We start from the raw sequence: 21,840 nt of genomic DNA on the forward strand, positions 1-21,840 counted from the left end.
GGCACTTGTCACATTCTGCTCTCTGATGGCAGCTGAGGCAATGAAAGGCAGAATTTTAACTACTAGACTTTCAGGTGGTCAGTAAGCACCTTGAAAGCTGGCCTTCATCTTTCAGCCTTGGAAGTTATCCATCCCCTTGTTTGTTGACTGGATCCATATTTTCATCAGTGAAACCCTGGCAATTTGGCATTGCTATCTGGCACACATAGTAAATCCTCAATAAATGTGTTAAACCATTATTGATAAATGTGTTAAACCTTAATCAACAAATTAATCATTGATTAAGGACATATCTAACTACCAGATTATATGAAGTGCATGGAATAAGAGAACATGTTAAATGCTAGATCAGGCTGGGTGCAGTCGTTCATGCCTATAATCTCAGGACTTTGGGAGGCTGAAGTAGGAGGATCACTTGAGCTCAGGAGTTTGAGACCATCCTGGGCAACATGGCAAAATCCCATCTCTACAAAAACTACAAAAATTAGCCAGGCATGGTGGTCCTAGCTGCTTGGGTGGCTGAGGTGGGAGGTTCGCTTGAGCCCCGGAGGTCAAGGCTGCAGTGAACTAGGTTTGTGCCACTGCACTTTAGCCTGGACAACAGAGCAAGACCCTGTCTCAAAAAAAAAAAAAAAAAGCCAGATAAAGAATGTGATTAGCTAAATTCAAGGCACAGACATTCTAAAATAAGAAATACTCATTTTCTTTAGTGACTAAATTTTAAATAAAAGGAAAGGGTAACTATTCTAGATTAAAAGAGATTTAAGAAAAATAGCCACCAAATGCAATGTATGGACTTTGTTTGGATCTTGATTCAAATAATTTGATTATAAAAAATTTTTAAAAAATAAATGAGGAATATTAAACATGGGCTGGTTACTGGATCATATTCAGGAATCACCTTTATTTTGTGGAGTATGAAAATAGTGTTGTGTCCTTATCTGGTGAAGATACATACTGGAGTACTCATGGGTGAAATGATATGACATCTGGGATATGATTTAATATACTCCAGGAAAAATATGTGTGGGAATATGTTGAATAGCTTCTGAATGTGCCTCAGAGCCATTCTCTACCCTTCAATGCCCTGCCCCTTGCCCTAAGAGCCTGACCTGCAGAGACTGCCTGAACAGGAGTCACTTGGCCTCTGGTTCCCAGCTGGTTTTGGACAAAGAGAACTCTAGCAGGAGGAAGGAAAGGAAAGATGGAGGCTAGTGAGATTGGGCCTGGCTACATCCTTTAACCCAAGGTCCTTGCTTCTCTCAAGGCAGCCTGCTCTACCTGAGCCTTCTTCTTCACCTAGTAACTTCTCCTACTTTTCCGCTTTCAGATTCAGGAGTTAAGACAGCTCTGATACCTCTAGTCCTGGGAACCTGTGTAGCCCCTGTGATTCCCCAACTCCTTAACTATATCTTTGTAATAAACCCCGTTATAAATAAACCTTCCTAATTGCTCCATTGAAACTCTAATTAATACAGGGAGATAAAACAAGAATGGCAGAATGCTGATAACTGTGAAAATTGGATGATGGATGAGTTTATTATATTTTAATCTTTTGTGTATACTTGTAAATCTACATAATAAAAGATGAAAAAAAAAACAGAATATAAGGACACAATACTATCGTGATGAATTAAATCCTAATACAATTTGGCGTTTTATAAGTTTTGGGTATTGAGACATACCACAAATCCAGATTAATTTCTACATATATTTTACACCTTCCAATGTGGCAATTATAATGAATGTGTTGGAATATGAGTCTACAAGACCAATGCATTGAAGGTACTTAGAGTTGCTGCTAACAAAGAGAGTTTAAGATGTTGAAAGGAAGCTAAATTTTAAGGTTAAATCTTTTTTTTTTTTTTTTTCTGTTATGCTTGTAGTTGTTTTGAGACGGCATCTCACTCTGTCACTCAGGCTAGACTGCAGCAGTACAGTCGTGGCTCACTGCAACCTCAACCTCCTGGGCTCAAGTGATCCTCCCACCTCAGCCCTGCTCAACCTCCAGGAGCTGGGACTACACACATCCAGCTAATTTCTACATTTTTTATAGAGACAGGGTCTCACTTTGTTGCCCAGGCTGATCTCAAACTCCTGGGCTCAAGTGATCCACCTGCCTTGGTCTCCCAAAGTGCTAGGATTACAGACATGAGCCACTGTGCTCAGCCCAAGGTTAAATCTTCAAGGTGAAGGGAATGATGTTGGCTAGTTTAATTCTAATCTAATCTCTAATTCAGCAGGTCTTTCTAATAATTTGTCTCTGAGTGTCTACATCTTTTATTCATATGAAGTATTCACCTCAAGTCTTCTTAGAAATTCAAAAAATGAATTCATGTTCTTTTTTTCTTTGTAGAGAAGGTAGGACATGGGGAATAGGAAAGGAGACAGGAGGGGAGTGAGAAGGAAGGGAGAAGGAGGGTTGTGGGCATCAGTGATTCAACATACACCACAGCTATCCCTTTGTAAACCTTTTTATCTTTTACCCACATTTCCCAACAAATCCTAACAGTTCATGCTGTATGTCTCCCTGTCTCTATATGTTTTTTCTGGGTGAGTGGTTACCTTCCAAAGTTCGCCTCAGGATCACAGAGAGAACACGTATGTCATTTGAAAGCCTAGATAAGGGCTGGTTCCATAATTTGCAGAGTCCAGTGGAAAACGAAAATGTGGAATGGGGCCATTTCAAAAATTACAAAGAATTTCATGATGGTGACAGCAGAGCAACAAATCAAGCCTCAGGCCCTTCTGAGCATGAGGTGCTGGGCCACTGCACAGGTTGCAAACCCACGAAGCCAGCCATGGCTGGATGTTTACTTTTCTGCATATTATGTTATGCTTCTCTCTGAGTGCTAGGAAGTTAGCTCCCATGCATTTCTATTCTCATTCATTTCCAATCTCTGAATTCTGATGAACAAACTGTAAAACATATACCTTTTTCTCGTCCCCAGCCAGAAACGATACATGTATCATTAGGTTGAAATAGATAAGGAGACCAGGGGACACAGGCAGGGACAGAATGAGGCAGCTCACAATCTTTTTTGCTTCTCTCTTTTTTCATTTCAATCAAAGCGATGTCATTCTGGTAGGTGTGTCCATTGTAGTTTTCATGGAAAATAATTCTATTCACCCATTCAACTACTATCTGTTGAAGGTCGGGTTGTACCCAGTCTACTACTGTTGTCCATATTTGGTAACGGTGAGTTTTACTGGCTCTATAACAGAAAAATAAAAAGAAGAGCAATAAAACATATTGAGAAAAAAATAGGAATTCTGACACTTCACTTTTATATTTTTCCCTTTTAAAAACCATTTTCATTTCCCCAGATTTTTTTAATCCTTGCTGTCATGAAGCAATGAGATTAAATTTACTTAGTACAGAATGAGGTCAATAGTAAATGATAAACCTAGGAATAATCCATGTAGCTGCTCAATATGAGAAACATAAAGAACTCACTAACAACTAGAGATGCCCAGAAGTGGAATGAGTTTGCTGCCTCTGGAGTGAGGGTGCTGTCACTGCAGGTGTTTAAGCAGAGACCAGACAGCATCTTGCCATAAACGTAGCTCAGGAACTAGGGAGCTGGACCACTCGAGCTCTAGACTCTGCCAACCATGGAGGTTCTCAGGGCGAAGGCCACAGCAGTCATTATCCTGACCCTTAAGACTAACTTCATCCTAACATTGTATTGTATTTATTTGTTCACATGCCTTTCCTCCCACTAGACTGTGCTGCTTGAAGCCAGAGATGGGGTCTGATTCATCTATGCAGCCCTGGTGCCTACTATTATACCTGGAACATAGTAGCTGTTTTAAAATCCTGTTGAAATGGTGAATGAGCTAAATATTGCCTATTTTTGTGCTTCACTCCATTTTCATACCAAATTTCTTTCTTCCCTTTTTTCTTTTTAAGACACAGGCAGGGTATCGCTCTTTTGCCTAAGCTGGAGTACCATGGTGTGATCATAGCTCACTGCAGCCTTGACTCCTGAGCTCAAGAGATACTTCCACGTCAGCCTCCCTAGTAACTAGAACTATAGGAATGTGCCACCACACTAAGCTAATTAAAAACAAAAATTCTTCAGAGATAGGGTCTCGCTATGTTGCCCAGGCGGGTCTCAAACCTACTGAAGTGCTGGGATTATAGGCATGAGCCACCGCACCCGGCCTCATACCAATTTTCAACTCATAGTTTCAAGCAAATTGGGCATCTACCATCATCTTCTGATGGAAAAGTATAGAGTCACTCCAGCAAAGTATTATAGCTTAGTATTTTTGGTTTGATTTGAAGTAAGGTGCTAAATAATGACCTCATAGTCTAACATTTCCAAATAATAAATTATTTTATAGAATGGATTTTCCTTAAGCAATAAAACTTATTTTTTAAACAGTTTAATGGGAATCTTTTAAAAAAATGTATAATTTATATCAGTGGTTCCCAACCTTTTTGGCACCAGGGAAGAACAGGTTTTGTGGAAGACAATTTTCCTATGGAACTGTGGAAAACTGGGGTGAGGAGGAGATGATTTCAGGATGAAACTGTTTCACTTCAGATCACCAGGCATTAGATTCTTATAAAGAGTGCACAGCCTAGACCCCTCACATGTGCAATTCACAACAGAGTTTGCACTCCTATGAGAAACTAATGGCACTGCTGATCTGACAGGAGGTGGATCTCAGGGGGTAATGCTTGCCCACCACTCACCTCAGTTCCTAACAGGCCACAGATCAGTACTGGTCCTCAGATCAGGGGTTCAGGACCCCTGATCTATATAACTTTTGCTTTCTCAAACAGCATTAGCTGAACAGAATTTATCTGTACATAAGGGTGATTCAGATAATCGCCTTACAGTTAAACAGTGATGTCCTAGGAAATAATGAGATGTTCAGGATCCTTTTATTTATAGTGTTCCAAGAATGCTATTCTTCATATTAATTTTTGTTGTTTTTTGGGATCACAGGTTCTAAATATTACTTATTTAGACAATTTATTCAACAAATACTTAGTGTGAACCTATATGTACCAGGCACTGCATTAGGCACTGAGATGCAGAAATGAGCAAAATCAGAAACAGTTCCCGCTTTCATGGAATTCAGGGTCTAGGGAAAAATGCAGCAGTAAGTGGGTTATCACACTGATGCATTCTACCCTGAAAAGTGAGAGGAATGAACAATATGTGGACTTCTAAGAACTTATCAAGAGGGCTTTGACTAAAGGGAGTCAGGGAAGGTTCCCCAAGGAAGTGAAGATGGAGCTGAGATCTGAATAAAGGGTAGTACTAAGTAGGGAGAAAGGGTAAGGAAGATCATTTCTGGCAGGGGAAACACATATGGAGGTCCCTTTGCAGGAGGGGCAAATGCACTTGAGTAGCACAAAGCAGTCCAGAGTGGAGGTGGTGGAGCAGGGAGCAGGAGGTGGCTCTGTGGGACAAGGTAAGATTGGTCAAGGTTAGCAGAGGTCAGATTACATGGGGCCTCATGGGCCATGTTAAAAATTTTTGTTCCAATTTTTTTCCTAAGGGGAATGCAAAGCCATTGCATTTTAAGTGACAAGTAATCAAAACTAGGTATGGAAACAGGACTCTTGAGCCACACAGTAGAGAAAATACAGGTGGGGGACAGTGGAAAACAAAATGTATGTAGTACCTACCCACTCTCCTACCCTGCAAATGAGCCAAGTGAAGTAATTTGGCAGCTATGGGTTTGATCTGGCTTTGCCAGTGAGATCAGCAATTTGGTCTGTGGAACACACAATAGATTCTACAGGAATGGCCTCTGGAATTCCGGTCGTGAATACAAGAGGATAATTTGCAATTAATATGCTGGAGTTTGTCCAGCATATACTTTGATATATACTTTTTTAGATATACTTTGCCACAATCTCTATTACTCACTTTCATTGTTTCAGGAAATCTAAAATATACTGAAGAAATCTTTTACCTGAGACAATGTGCAGCAGTCAGAATCCAACAGCCACCAATATAAACTCCCCCACAGGTGATTCCATTGGCATCCTTAATTCCTACCTGCCATGGGAGGTCTCCCTGTAAAAGACATTTGTGTGGTCACTGCCATTCTGACAGATGACGATACAAATAGCCCCAAGATATTTCTGTGGCAAGACTCCGGGTCTCTTGTAACACCATCTCCCTGCCCCCCCTTCCCTCAATTTAGGCTGCTTCTGGGCAGTTGCATCGCGGCTTTTCATGCGAGCTTACCAGTTTTGCTGGCTTTCCTCCCACAACTCGCTTCCTCCGACTGTGCATTCTGTTTTTAACTCCACAAGATATTGTAGGTAATAATGACTTTATCCGTCTTCTTTCTTCAAGAAAGGAAGAGATTACATCATTATTATCTTGAACACATTAACCTTTTTAACACACTGCTTGATCTATGCAATCAAATCAGCAGTCACAGCTAGTACTAGACAGGGTGGAATCATTAGTAAATTATTTTGAATGCTAAACCATACTATTTATCTTATTTTAAAATTCTAGCTTGATATTAAAATGGTCTTGATTCTCTGAAGTTCTGCCTAAAGATGGGCTAGTGGCAGAAAGGGGCTGGCCAAAAGGTTAAACATTTACCAGCCTCTAGCTGATAAAGGATGCCACATCTCCAGGCACTACGACAGTGGCAGCTCAGAAGGGAATCACATTCTGAAATCATCAGGATAAACTGACAACGTGGCAAACTATATCTTTTCGCTCTCATAGTTTTTCTTTTCTTTTTCTTTTTTGAGATGGAGTCTTGGTCTTGACGCCCAGGCTGGAGTACAATGTTCCAATCTCGGCCCACTGCAACCTCCACCTCCTAGGTTCAAGCGATTCTCCGGCCTCAGCCTCCTGAGTAGCTGGAACTACAGGTGCCACTACACCTGGCTAATTTTTATATTTTTAATAGAGATGGGGTTTCACCATGTTGGTCAGGCTGATCTTGAACTCCTGACTCAGGTGACCTGCCTGCCTTGGCCTCCCAAAGTGCTGGGATTACAGGCATGAGCCACCATGCCCAGCCATAGCTTTTATTTTCTAGAGGCTATTTATATGGAACTCTGATATTTATATTCATATCAATGTTAACATAGTGAGGTTAGTATCAAGTACTTTCTATATGCCAGGCCCCATACTGAGTCTTTGTATACAGTTTATCTCATTGAATCATCATATTAACCCTGAGAGGTGATGTGCCAGTGACCCCGAGACAAGTGGGTCAGCGGGCTTGGGAGTGTTTTTTAGCCATTTGACATCTGACAATGTTTTCTTCCTCTATCTGTGAGCATGCAGACGTCTAGCACATTTGTCACTGAGAAAACATGGTAGAGCAAAGTTTATGACATGAATTTGCGAGAGAATTTATGACAATTGAAGAATGTAAAAGATACTCCCTTTATTTTCTCTCTATATTTTAACATGTCATAAAAATTCTTGTAAACTTGCTTCTTAGCCCCAGATGAGAAAGGAAAACGAATATTGCTGTTAATAATTTCAGGCATACCCAAAGGAGTTAGGCCCCCAAGAAAGAGAGGTTGTGGTATGGAGGCTGAAGCAACTCCGTCTTGGATACTAATCTGCCACATTAGCTTCTGATTAGCCCCAGTTCTGGGAAGGCCTCAAGATTTCCAGCTTATCTATTCTTCCTTGTGTAAGAGCATGTACTCACTATAAATCCTGCCATTAGGGCAAATTCCTACCCATTAGCTCTGATGCATTGCGCCCCTCCCCTACGGTATATAATCCCTGGGTCCACAGAGAACTAGCACAAGGATCCACCATCTTCTCTCACCATTGCCCAAAATGCAGACATGGCTTCCATTAGTAAGTCCCTATTAAATGTTCTTTGTAAGGAACTGGATATGTCAGCCTCTTTCTTAGGCTTCTCAGCTTCCTCAGACTTTGGGGGCAGGTTTGTGTGAACCTGCCCACTGAGAAACACATTGATAGAAGATAGTTTTTTTTTTTCTTTATTCTTACCCATTCTAAGAACTGGGGTGAGGGAAGAGTGTGATGGCAAGTTTTTGCTTAGACCTTTGAGAGAAGAGGGGCTGCATGCTCTGAGGATTGTGAAACCAGCTTAGGTAGTATCTGAAAGTGAATGTTATATTGTGTAAAAATAAAGGACCTTTGTTGAAAATTCCTTTTGACTGATATCTATAGCTTTGAGATCTAAATCTCTTTTTCTTTTGAGATGGAGTCTTGCTTTGTTGCCCACACTGGAGTGCAGTGGCACAATCTCGGCTCACTGCAACCTCTGACTCCCAGGTTTAAGCGATTCTCCTGCCTTAGCCTCCTGAGTAGCTGGGATTACAGGCACCTGCTACCACACCTGGCTAATTTTTGTAGTTTTATAAAGTTGGGGTTTCACCATGTTGGCCAGGCTGGTTTTGAACTCCTGACCTCAATCCACCTGCCCCTGCCTCCCAAAGTGCTGGGATTACAGGCCTGAGCCACTGCACCCAGCCTTAACTCTTTTACTCATTGCCTGATTTTTAAAAATTGTTACTTCATTTTGGTTACTGACAATTAGAAAGAAGTCTACACAAACTTACTTAAAAAATCCCACTGAAACAGGGAGCTATTTTATTCCCAATTTATATTTGAGGTTAAGTTACTCTCTTAAGTTACATAATAGCTAATACATAACTGAGTCAGGATTTAATGTAAGTCTGTCTGACTAGAAATATCTAATCAATTGCTATCTTTCCAAGAACTTAATACTTTAATTTAATTTGGCTCTTAGTACACAACTGGCCAAGGTACAGATCTTCAAAGGTCTCCTATTACCATGATTTAAAACACTGTGAAAGAATGGCTAATTCAATTAACATCTATTATTTTTTCATTTAGAAAAATTATGTCATGAGTCATGCTTGAGAGCTGGTTGTTTTTTGACAAAACTGGCCTGAGTTCATATCAAATAGAAAAAGCTTACGTGGGACAAAAATATTGTTTTCACTTCAAAATTAACCATATGAATTAATCTAGTTTTAAAAGCAGTTCTCAAGAATCACTTAAGCTTACTTTCCTTAAAAGTGGTAGGGAAAGGAGAAGAATAATGCTATATTTTTCAATTAAAATTGATAGCAAAATTAATTGTTGCTTGAATCAATTATATATACATGCAAATGACATTGAAATTACAGCCTAGACCAGTGAGCCAACAATAAAAAAGGATAACGTCAATTTACCTGCATCCATATCGGCAGTCAAAATTTCTGTTTCTTCTATGATAAACAAAAGATTGCAATGTTTAGTTGTTAATTATAGTCAAAATTAAATCATTAAAATCATTTAAACACTGATAATAATTTTCTGCCTTAAAACTTGTCCTCCTTTTATAAGGGACTGTACAAAATCCCCAAGACATGCCATCTTATTTCCTTTCTATAATTAGGTAATTGTAAAGACTCAAGATACACTGTATGGAATCTCTTGCTGGCACAAACTGGAGACATCTGTTGGTACTAGTGAATGTTGAGTGAGACTCATGGTGTCACAGTTTTCTGTAGTTAGAGCAGGCAAAATGCATAGCCCAGAGAAGAAAGGCTTCTCTTTCAATGCTTTGCATCCCCAAGGTGTTTACATAAGGTAGGGAGCAGTCATCAGCACTGATCAAGGGAGTCCTGAGCTGACATGAAAAAGGCTCTCTCAGTGTGTACAGGCATGGGTTAGCATTAGGCATTTGGGATGCAGAAGTCAAAAGAAAAAAGTAATCTTTTCTTCTTTCGATTTTTTTCTTGAAGTTATACTGGATGTTTTCACCTTTGCTCTGCCATTCTAGAACATTTCTGTGGACAGAATCATGATTTCCTTGACCTGAGGATCTAAAGGTGAATTCCCACCATGTTGCTCTGTCATGGATGAGGATATGGCTGAGGATAGCATTGCCCAGAACGGCGGCGTCACTTTGCTGCAATCCTGCGTCCCATCACTGAATTTGCCAAATTCTCTTTGGGATAGCCGTATGAGTGTTTGTTATGCCACACACCTAAGTTGTTTACTGGGGCAGAGAGAGGCTTTGCTCAGATGCATTCACAAAAGCGCCTTTCTGAATCAAATTTGAGTCTTCTTGAGAGAAGACTCAAATATTTACATTCAAAGCCCAACAAAGGAGGAAGGGAAAGTCCAGTGTAGCTGAGGTGTACTGGGTATTAGAAGAACAGGACAAATTTAATTTTATATAATCAAAGCTAAGGTGTACTAGGTATTAGAAGAATAGCTAGTACACATTGGATTATATAAAAATTAAGGATTTCTATTCAACAAATCTCACATGAATAGAGTTAACAGATGAGTGACGGAATGGAAGGAGGTATCTGTAATGTCTAAAACTGTTAATGGATTAATTTCTAGACCGTAAAAGAAACCCCTGAAAATCAATAAGAAAGATTACAATGAAAGAAATATAAAATTAAGCAAAGGATGTGAACCAGTGAAAAGATAGAAGAAAAAAAAGGAAGATGAAGTTAAAAAGCTAGTATGCTCATGCAGGGAAACTCAGAATCTTTGGTTAATATAAAAATTCAAGTTAATAAACAGTGCCATCACTTGACAGCTGGAGAAACGTGCTTGATGTTGGTGGGGTTGGAGAGAACTCTTAGGCTATTGGTGGAAGTAAGGACTGGTATATAACAGCACTGCCAAAGAACATACTGGCACTAGCAGTCAAATTAAGTATGCATACTCCAAGACTCAACTTGCTACTATGGTTTGAACGTGTCCTCAAAAGTTCATGTGTTGGAAACTTAATCCCCAACACAACAGTGATGGGAAGTGGGGCCTAATAAGGAGGAATTAGGTCATGAGGGCTCTTCCCTCATGAATAGATCAATGCCATTATCTCAAAAGTGGGTTAGCTGTAGTGAGAGTGGGCTTGTTATAAAAGTGAGTTCAGACTCTTCTTGCTCCCTTGCTGTCTTGCCTTTCCACCTTCTGCCATGGGATGCTGCAGCAAGAAGGCCCTTGACAGATGCACGCCCCGTGACCTTGGACCTCACAACCTCCAGAACTGTAAGAAATACATTTATTTTCTTCATAAATTTTCCAGTCTGTGGTATTCTGTTATAGCAACACAAAACAAAAGAAGACACTTGCCCAGCTAGATGCCTCCAAGAAATCCTCCCACACATACTTAAGGAGAGGATACATCATAGAGTGATTGTGGACTAAAAGTCCATTACTGCAAAAGTGGAGAGTAAATTGTGCAAGATAAACACAGTGGAGTATTTTATACAGCAGTTAGAAGCAACAGATTAGATGAGCATAGAATAACATGGACAGGTCTTTAAAACGTAATGAGTTGTGAAAAGAGGAAAAATAAATATAGATCTATAACACCATACTATGTGAATAAAAAACATATGCTTGCAAAGTAACAATACACATTGGATAAGAACGCATACAAACAAAAAGACACGCACATTAAATCACTTAAAAACGGTTGCCTATTGGGGGAGAGGAAGGGGAGTGAGCTTTAGTGATAAAGACAGATAAATGAGTCAAACAAGACAGGGGCCTTGCTGGACCCCTGATGACCATGTATAAAGAAAGCTGAGGAGTATCATTAACTCATCACGTTGCCCCTGAGATCTGAAACTAGGGAGGAAGGAGGAAGGAAAAGAGGGAGGGAAAGAGAGAGGGAGGGAGGAAAAAAAGGAATAGAGAAGAAGAAGGAGGAGGAGGAAGAGGAGGGAAGAGAAGGAAGAAGAAGGAGAAAAGAAGAGAAAAGAGGAAGAAGGAGAAGGAGGAAGAACAGCAGCTTCAGAGGGCAAAATGACAAGTGAGAGGGAATACAATGAAAAATTAGGCATTTAGAGCAAAGGGTGGTCTTGAGCTAGCAAGTCCCTCAGGAATCCTAAGAAATCCTGAGGAGGATCATGAAATTTGACATTATATGAACTGGGGATGTGAGTCATTTTACATGAATTTTTTTTTTTTTTTTTTGCGGGGTTCAAGTCCCAGGAAGAAGACTGAGGAACAGTCCTAAGCCCTCCCCAGAGATGCTTTATTACACGGTTTCATCAGTCATCGGTGATGGGTTCCTATGTCCATGCGAGGAGACAGGAACATCTGTGCGGTACGTGGCACTGTTCCCCTCTTAGCTACATAATCAGATGGGGGCAGGGCGATGAATGGGTGCGTGGCTTCCCTGCTCTTGGGCAGGCTCTGAGATCTCGGCAGACAGAAATGAAAGCCTGGCAAACAGGGAGGCAGGAATGTTCAGGCGTCGGTGACCTCCATGTTCTGAAGCCGGTTTTCCAGGGTGACGTCTCTTGCTTTCTTTTTGCTGCCCTCATGTTGCTTCTTCTGTTTCTTTGATGGCTCCTGGTCAATGGGCGCAGGCTTCACAAAGGGGATCAGTTCTTGCAGTCCTGGTGGCATGAACTCCTTCAATTTCTCAGGCACAGTGATGCCCTTCTCTGTCTGGTAGTTCTCCAGGATGGCGCAGATGGTACGGGTAGTGGCGCACATGGTAGCATTGAGCATATGGACAAACTCCACCTTGTCCATCATCTTCTTGGTTTGCCCATATCGGATTCGAAGCCGGCGAGCCTGGTAATCCGTGCAATTAGAACACGAGACCAACTCACAGAAGGCTCCTGAGCCCGGAAACCAGGCCTCCAGGTCAAGCTTCTTACTGGCAGCGTGATTCAAAGAACCTGAGACAATATTCACAATGTGGTAAGGAATCCCCAGGGACTGGTAGAACTCCTCTGCGGTGGTAATCATCTCTTCAAACATCTCCCAGGACTTGTTGTCATGGGGTGATGAGTATACAAACTGTTCAATCTTCTCAAACTGATGGACTCGGAAGATGCCACGGGTGTCACGGCCATGGGAGCCCACCTCCTGGCGGAAGCAGGTGGACAGACCAGCGTACTTGATGGGCAGGTCCTCCGGCCGGAGCCACTCATCCCGGTGCAGAGCCGCAATGGGCTGCTCTGAGATGGCAATCAGGTACTTCTCATCATAGGAGTTGTCATCAGACTTTTCACTGCCTTTGCCAATCACCTTATAAAGTTCTTCATCAAACTGGCTGAGCTGTGCCACCTCCTGCATGACCTCTTTCCTCATGAAAAAGGGGGTATAAATGGGAGTGTAGCCCCGACTTCCCAAGGTGCGAAGAGCATACTGAATGAGAGCCTGTTCCAGGAACACCAGGACCCCCTTCAAGAAGTACCCTCGACTCCCAGCCACCACGGCCCCCTTTTCGCCTTCAAAGCCATCTACCATCACCACCAGGTCCACATGAGAGTACTTCTTCCTGACGGAACAATCACCCCAAATCCTCTCTACTTTGTTGTCTGCATCCTCATCGTTACTGATGGGCACAGAAGGGTGCAGAAGGTTCCCGATCTCTCGAAGGTTCTCAAACCGCTCTGCTTCCAGCTTTATCCGCTCAGCGTCACACTTCAGGATGGCTTCATCAATGAGGAGTCGGACTTTTTTGATTTGTGAGACTTTCAGGTTAGCTAAAGTGTCTGCAGTAAGGTCATCGAAATTCAGTACATTCTCCGGGATGGAGTCATCATCTCCCACTGGCTCTTTTTTCTTCATTTTCTCTCCAATTGTCTTGCTGCATAGGTTCTTCAGTTTGTTCAAGTTGTCTGCCCGAAATCTACATCGTCGCCACTCGCTGTCTGCCTTCACCAGCTGGTCCACTAGTCCCGGGTCCTTGAAGCGTTTCTCTTGCGTCTCTCGGATGAGGGCTGGGTCCCCTCCTTTATCCACCCGAAACAAATCCAGATCCAGCACCATCTTCTTTCCTCCCGGGCCAACACTCTCATGAATTTTTTTTTTTTTTTTAAGGTCTGTGTTCTTTCCCGTTTTTTTTTTAAATTGTACTTTAGGTTCTGGGGTACATTACATGAATATTTTTTAAAAGGGTGGTACCAAAGAGCTGGAGGATTTGGGGACATCTGGCTGATACAAATAAATAAGAAAATGCCTATCATGAAAAGATGTTATATTTTCTCCAGTGGCAATTTCTTGAGGAGCTACCTTGATTTTGAGGAAAAATGAAGAGGAGAAAGGTGAAAGGGCAAAGGTGAAATGGGCAGGGAAGAGTCTACTCTGGGTGGTGTTTTGGTGAGCAGGCTGTGGATGGGGTGTGTAAGAGTGAAAGTTTATCACACTGAGAAAGGGCCTCTTTGCCTAAACTAATGTTGAACCTGGTTTATTGCTAAAATGTGGTCACATCATGCTTCATTAACAGTTACATTAAAATATAAGAAGACAATAACAGAACCTGAGTTTGGTTTCAGTTTTTCAATATCCCAAAATTTTAATACAAATTTTACCTGGAGCCACAGATGCCAAACCTGAAGAAAACAACAACAACAACAAAAATTATCACAGCAAAGGATAATTTTTAATTGGGAAAAATGAATACTATATCAATATACTATACATATGTCATGAAAACCACAGTACCTTATTTCTGTTTTCTTTGGTAATATAATTTTTCTATTATAAAAATAGATTTACCTTGAATTGTAGAATGTCCAGCTGCTAAAACAAAACAAAAAATTCACTATAGCAAAGAGATCACTTTGATTTGAATAAAATATGCACAAATTATTGAATTTCAGACTAGCACAACTTAATAGTTAGAAGCATTACTAAAATGCAAAAGGCAGAGCCTATCCCTGAATAAGAGTAAACTGAAGTAACAATGATAGTTGGCTAAATGTGTTTTTGTAGATTTTAAAAAGATAAAAGGAGGTTGAGCGCAGTGGCTCACGCCTGTTTATCCCAGCGCTTTGGGAGGCTGAGGCGTGAGATCACTTGAGGTCAGGAGTCAGAGACCATCCTGGCCAACATGGTGAAACCCCGTCTCTACTAAAAATACAAAAATTAGCTGAGCATGGTGGTGAGTGCCTATAATTCCAGCTACTCCAGAGGCAGAGGCACGGGAATGGTTTGAACCCAGGAGGCAGAGGTTGCAGTGAGCCAAAATCATGCCGCCTCACTCCAGCCTGGGCAACAGAGCAAGACTCTGTCTCAAATAAACAAACACACAAAAAAGATAAAAGGAAACCACAGTATGTCATCTTACTTTGATTTTTAATACTGCGTAACAAAATTTTCAAACACGTCAATTTCACCATGTCTAGGAAACAGTTTTAACTTGAACTTTAAAAGCAGCTTAGTATATAGATGCATTTAGATACATATTCAACAAGAAACTTACTATCTTATTATATAAAATTTATAACTATTTTTAACTTATATTAGATAAAGGACAGCTTATAAAAGATAAATTCCATGAAGATCTAATACAAACCTCCCTTGATTTAGTGATTCTGACCTGGCCACTTAAAGAAGAAGTCAAAATATATAAAGTTTATTTTGCATCTCTGCTCTCACTTGCACTTTTTTAGAGAGGGAAAAAATAGAACCATTACTGAAATACAAAAGGCAGAGCTCATTCTAAAGAGGGGTAAACAGAAATAACAATGACTAAATGTATTTTTGATACAGATTCAAGAAATCAATGTGAAAACAAGATTTACATTATAGTTACTCTCGCAGTAAGATTTTTTTCTCATAAACTAATAAATTATGATCCTTGACCTTAAACTTCAGAGTTTTAAATTTAGGGAAGGAGAAGGCCAAGAATAAGAGGAGGAAGAATAAAAAAAACACCAAAGTATTATTTTACTGAAGAACTCAAACTGTAGAGCTTCACTGGCAAAAGTCATGCAGTGACTTTTGTCCTCCTGGCTGAAAAATTTTTCTTCCTTCTTCTCAAGGATTGAACTAAATGTAATGACCATAAAAGCGCTTTTGCTCAACTGCTTATAAAGCCTTCAGCAGAAATAATATGATTTAAAATTCTAAAATGTGTATTCTTTAAGAACTGATATCAATGGAAAATTAAACAAAATTTCACTGAAGTCTAATGAACTCTACTGAAGTGGGATATAAACTCACCCACTCCTCCTACAGCCTTCCCATCCTCGTGGCTAGCCGCTCCCTTTCCATTCTCAGGCCAAAACCTGGCAGCCATCCCTGACTGCTCATTTGCTTTCCTACCCTACCCTACCCAGTCTATTAGCAAATCTTGTTGGTTCTGCCTTCAAAATATGTCCCGAATCTGACTGCTTCTCCTCATTTCCATTTCTACCAACTTGCCCTAGTCATCCTCACGCCTTCCTTGAATGACCGTGGTAGTTTCCTGATGGGTGTCCTAGCTTCTCTCCTTGCCCTTATACAGCCTGTCCCACAGCCAGCACAGTCTCTGTCTCTTGTTTTTTTCTTTTCTTTCTTTTTTTTTTTTCAGAGTCTCTGTTGCCCAGGCTGGAGTGCAGTGACGTGATCTTTGCTAACTGCAACCTCCACCTCCTGGGTTCAAGTGATTCTTCTGCCTCAGCTTCCCAAGTAGCTGGGATTACAGTTGTGTGCTGCCACACCTAGCTACTTTTTGTATTTTTAGTAGAGACAGAGTTTCACCATGTTGGCCAGACTGGTCTCAAACTCCAGACCTCAGGTGATCAGCCCGCCTGGGCCTCCCAAAGTACTGGGATTACAGGCGTGAGCCACCGTACCCAGCTGCAATCTCGATTTAAAGTGAGTCAGATCATGTCACTCCTCTGCTCAAAGCCATGGAGTGGCTTCCCATTTCAGTTGTTAGCAGGCCTTACTTGACCTGCCCTGACACTTCCAGCCCCTATCCCTCTAGCCTCTCCTGCTGTTTGTCCCTTAATGTCTCACTACCACCACTGGTAATGACTGTCACACTAACCACCTTACTGCTCGTTTCTCAAATAGCAAGAATTCCAGGCTATTGCCTCTGCCTGGAACTCAGTTTTGCAGACATCTGCATGGCTGGCTCCATCATTTCTTCAGATCATTATGTAAAAGTAGCCTCAGTGAGAGAGGCTTTCCCAGGACACTTTACCTAAACTTCAAAACTTACCCTACACATTTTTTTTTTTTGAGACAGAGTTTCGGTCTTGTTACCCAGGCTGGAGTGCAATGGCACGATCTCGGCTCACCGCAACCTCCGCCTCCTAGGTTCAGGCAATTCTCCTGCCTCAGCCTCCTGAGTAGCTGGGATTACAGGCACGTGCCACCATGCCCAGATAATTTTTTGTATTTTTAGTAAAGACAGGGTTTCACCATGTTGACCAGGATGGTCTCGATCTCTTGACCTCGTGATCCATCCGCCTCGGCCTCCCAAAGTGCTAGGATTACAGGCGTGAGCCACCGTGCCCGGCCTACCCTACACATTTTATACCTTCGTCCTTGCTTCATTTTTCTTCTTAGTACTTGTTATTTTACTTATTTCTTCTATGTATTGCCTTTCTTCCACCACTAGAATGTAAGATTAGTGAATGGGCAGGGATTTAAAAAAAAAAAAACTAATTTATTTTATTTTATTTTATTGGTTTTTGAGACAGAGTCTCACTCTGTCACCCAGGCTGGAGTGCAGTGGTACAATCGTGGCTCACTATAACCTCCACTTCCCAGGTTCAAGTGATCCTCCAGCCTCAGCCCCTCAAGTAGCTGGGATTACACGCATACACCACCATGCCCAGTTAATTTTTGCATTTTTGGTAGAGATAGGGTTTTGCCATGTTTACCAGGCTGGTCTTGAACTCCTGACCTCAACTGATCTGCCTGCCTCAGCCTTCCAAATTGTTGGATTACAGGCCTCAGCCACCGTGCCTGGCCAGAGGAGGGATTTTTGAAATGTTATTCACTAATGAAACCCCAGCATCTAGAACAGGTACTGGCATACATAGTAGCAACTGAATAAATATTCATCGAGTAAATGAATGAATATAATAACTTAGAGATTTTTCCTCCAGAAAGCATTAATGGAAGCAGAGTCAGTCTGTGTAGCCTAGAATAGTTGCTTAAGAAATATTTTTCACCATTGGAGGTTATCCAGAGCACGAAATCATTGCTTTGAAACTTGGTAAGTAAAAGGAAAGAATTAAGCATTATTCTGTCTTTCTCTAGGTTTCTAGTTAATAAGTCCAGAAGGCATGATAAAATTAGAAACTGCCGTTTCACAGCCCCTATTGACAAAATGGATGTAGGCAACAATTTAAAAGGCTGCTAAAACCATTAGGAAAAAGATTGTGGGGGCACTTTTAAATGGACACACCAACCTGATCAAGTAATCATCTTAGCAGCACTAGAAGGACGGCCAGACAAGAAGACATTATGTGTAATAGGAAATACATACAAGACTCATCAAGAATTCTTGCCTAAGGCCGGGCACAGTGGCTCACACCTGTAAGCCAGCACTTTAGGGCACCAAGGCAGGCAGATCACTTGAGGCCAGGAGTTCAAGACATGGCGAAACCATGTCTCTACTAAAAATAGAAAAATTAGCCAAGTGTGACGGCACATGCCTGTAATTCCAGCTCCTCAGGAGGCTGAGGCAGGAGAATCACTTGAACCCAGGAGGTGGAGGTTGCAGTGAACCGACGTTGTACTACTGCACTCCAGCCTAGACAACGGAGCAAGACTCTGTCTCAAAAAGAGAAAATAAAAAGAATTCTTGCCTAAAATATGAAACCTTGCTCTTTAAAAAAAAAAAAAATTGTCACTGACTCAAAGCTCAAAACCTTGCTTATAATCAAATCTCTCTAAATCCAGAATAAGGAGCATCCAATAGGAAAAAAAAAATTAATTGTATGAAAAAAATTAGGGTGTGGAGGAGGGGAAGATAACTCTTAATGAATAAAGAGGACTTTAAAAGCTTAATAAGCAAAGAGAACATTCAGATTCTTTTAGATCCTGATTTGAATGCATTCGTTCAAAAAAGACATTTTTGGGATAGTTGAGAAAATTTAAACATGGCTGTTACTAAATGATGTTAGTGAATTATTATTATAGTGAATTATTACATCTAAAAATATCTATTTTAGATATACTAATGAGAGAATGGTTTTATATATATAGTGCTTTTATTATTGGAGATGCATATAAATGATGTGATCTGATATCTAAAATTTACTTTAAAATACTCCAACAGGCCAGGTGCGGTGGCTTGCGCCTGTAATCCCAACACTTTGGGAGGCCGAGGTGGGCAGATTACCTGAGGTCAAGAGTTTGAGACCAGCCTGGCCAACATGGTGAAACCCTGTCTCTACTAAAATACAAAACTTAGCCAGGTGTGGTGGCAGGTGCCTGTAATCCCAGCTACTCAGGAGGCTGAGGCAGGAAAATCGCTTGAACCCTGGAGGTTGAGGTTGCGGTGAGCCAAGATCATGCTGCGGCACTCCAGCCTGGGTGACAGAGCAAGATTCCATCTCAAAAAAAGTAATAATAAATAAAATAAAATAAAATAAAATCCTCCAACAAACATACAAGCAAACTGGAAGAGAGATAGCAAGATGGCCAAACTGTCAGTAACTTGCTGGCGGAAAATGGGTACTTTGGGGTTTGTCTAATGGTCTATTTTTTGTATGTGCAGTGAGAACTTCTTTTAATAAAAAGCTCTAAAATAACAAGTACATATTTAGTGGATGAAAATATGAGGAGATGAACATTCTATAGTTCTGCCAATGCTACACCCACAAATGGTCCTCTTAAGATTATATTTTACCTAAAGAAAAGTTTCAGAATCCCTGGATTCAATAATGAATAAAATCACCCCAAGACTTAAAATTACCTTCACAGCCAACTTCATCTTCCCCTGTAATACAGTCCACCTCACCATTGCATCGGTACTGGCTTGGAACGCAAACACCCGATTTACAATGGAAGCTCTTGCCTCGGCATGCTGTGCAAACATAAGTAGGAGAGGTATTTTTCAATCCTTAAAATTGAATGAGCTACAATCTGAAATTCAGTGGAAAAGCTGTTTTTCCTCTTTTACTCAGAAAAATGAAGAGCATTTAGAGGCTAGATTTATGCCTACCTTTACAACACAGTTCATCACTTTGGTCTCCACAATCATTGATACCATTACACGCCTCCGTCTGAGAAATATATTTCCCATTCACACACTGAAAGGAGTCATCAGTTGGAGAATCTGTAAAGAAGGAATTATCTTTGTGAAATTTATTTATGGAGTGGTGGCACGACATCTTTATCAGATTTTGGGGATAATGGAGTCATTATGAGAAAGTTAAACTTCAAAAAAAAGACGTAAAATGTATTGGTATTATCAACATAGTATATATGACTCATAAAGAAAATAAATGTCAAAGTTGGCTTATGGAGGCCCTTATATTATCTCTGAAAGTCAGTATTTATTGTGAAAGCCTAAATTTGCTGAAATGGGGAGAAATCGAGAATACCTGCTGACATTGACAAATGCTGGTTTCCACCCACCCATTTCTTTCTTTCTTTCTTTCTTTTTTTTTTTTTAGACGCAGTCTCGCTCTGTTGCCCAGGCTGGAGTGCAATGGCATGATCTTGGCTCACTGCAACCTCTACCTCCCGAGTTCAAGTGATTCTCCTGCCTTAGCCTCCTAAGTAGCTAGGATTACGGGCACGTGCCACCATGCCTAATTTTTGCAGTTTTAGTAGAGACGAGATTTCACCATGATGGTCAGGCTGGTCTTGAACTCCTGACCTCAGTTGATCTGCCCACCTTGGCCTCCAAAGTGCTGGGATTACAGGCATGAGCCACCGTGCCCGGCCTCCACCCATTTCTTTCATGCTGCTATACTCAGTCATCCTTACCCCTACTCCCAAGACTTGCTTGGGCAGTGCCATTTGTTTACATTTTGATGGTACTTCTTTTTAGCACTGAAAAGGGATGGGTATACCTTTGGTCTTTACAACTAAACATGTGACTAAAATACTCCAGTGTCAGGAAGGAGGAGAAAAGTGGCAATGACTGCCTGAAAACCGAGGCACCAATGTGGTCATTTTAAGGTTTTAAATAAATTTATATACACTGGCCCTCTTAAAGGAGATGCTGAGGTTTCTTCTTATGTTTGATTAACTTGTGTTTGCTATAGTAACTTTAATCCAAATGTTCAGATGAAGCAGGGGGAGTAAGGCAACTTTACTTCCCAGATATGAACCTGTAGAGAGGCAATGTTTGAATGGCAATAACGGAAAGGCACTAATTTAGGCTCTAAAGCCCAAAACTTGATAGAATCCATATTATTGCCTCTGTGACTGGCAACTAGACATCAATTATTTGTTTACTATAGGCTTGATGTAAAATAAACAACCTTCAAGGAAGGGAAAATAATAGGCAAATACTCCACCAACCTGCTTTCTGTGTGTAACACACCACATCAGCTAAATCCTGGTAACCCACAGTGCTTCTCTTAGTAAAAGTGCATTCAGTCAAACTGGTCTCTAATCCCCGGCAATGCACATGTAGACATTCAGTGGCATTTATAGAGAGATTAGACGACTGAAAACTTCTTTGAGTATCAGCACCTCTGCAAATAGAATAAAGGAAACATTATGATAGAATAATTAGTACTTTGCATTTATAACCCTACTGTAGCAGGGAAGAAACTAGAGCAATGCCCTCTCAATCTCTATATAGGAGTTACAGATTGGGAAGATACTTGCCCTCTGTAGCATAAGTGCCTTCATCTATAAAAGGGAATATAAGTACTTCCCTGGATTTTGTAAAGGTTAACTAAACTTTGGCCAGGGGTGGTGGCTCACACCTGTAATCCCAGTACTTTGGAAGGCTGAGGTGGGTGGACTACCTGAGGTCAAGAGTTTGAGACCACCATGACCAACCTGGTGAAACTCCCATTTCTACCAAAAATACAAAAATTAGCTGGGTGTGATGGCCCACACCTGTAGCCCCAGCTACTTGGGAGGCTGAGGCAGGAGAATTGCTTGAATCCAGGAGGTGGAAGTTGCAGTGAGCTAAGATCACACCACTGCATTCCAGCCT

At 41.0% G+C, this 21,840-nt stretch overlaps 2 protein-coding genes across 9 annotated transcripts in view; both read right to left on the minus strand.

Annotated features, from left to right (window-relative positions):
- The window catches only part of CFI (complement factor I), a 62,777-nt gene that overhangs the window by 2,655 nt on the left and 38,282 nt on the right, over positions 1-21,840 (minus strand). For 3 of the 8 annotated variants that reach the window (XM_037731868.1, XM_017509614.1, XM_017509569.2), the window contains 9 exons: positions 21,192-21,367; positions 19,882-19,995; positions 19,633-19,743; positions 14,487-14,510; positions 14,300-14,320; positions 9,188-9,223; positions 6,219-6,322; positions 5,941-6,044; positions 2,935-3,215 (listed from right to left, as the gene is read on the minus strand). In XM_037731868.1, coding sequence (XP_037587796.1) covers positions 2,935-3,215; positions 5,941-6,044; positions 6,219-6,322; positions 9,188-9,223; positions 14,300-14,320; positions 14,487-14,510; positions 19,633-19,743; positions 19,882-19,995; positions 21,192-21,367 — 971 coding nt within the window. The remainder of the gene's footprint in view (positions 1-2,934; positions 3,216-5,940; positions 6,045-6,218; positions 6,323-9,187; positions 9,224-14,299; positions 14,321-14,486; positions 14,511-19,632; positions 19,744-19,881; positions 19,996-21,191; positions 21,368-21,840) is intronic. The other 5 variants (XM_017509621.2, XM_017509593.2, XM_017509578.2 and 2 more) reach the window with 4 other exon arrangements.
- On the minus strand, positions 11,975-13,800 carry LOC108290004 (serine--tRNA ligase, cytoplasmic-like). Its single transcript, XM_017509678.2, has one exon. It carries the CDS (start codon positions 13,755-13,757, stop codon positions 12,219-12,221), a length of 1,539 nt encoding a protein of 512 aa, XP_017365167.1. The 5' UTR covers positions 13,758-13,800; the 3' UTR covers positions 11,975-12,218.

The sequence above is a fragment of the Cebus imitator genome, unplaced genomic scaffold, assembly GCF_001604975.1.
Source record: "Cebus imitator isolate Cc_AM_T3 unplaced genomic scaffold, Cebus_imitator-1.0 Scaffold17, whole genome shotgun sequence".
Taxonomy (NCBI): domain Eukaryota; kingdom Metazoa; phylum Chordata; class Mammalia; order Primates; family Cebidae; genus Cebus; species Cebus imitator.

Bases quoted from the DNA above. Each gene is read 5' to 3' on its own strand.
- LOC108290004 (XM_017509678.2), bottom strand. From the start codon at position 13,757: ATGGTGCTGGATCTGGATTTGTTTCGGGTGGATAAAGGAGGGGACCCA.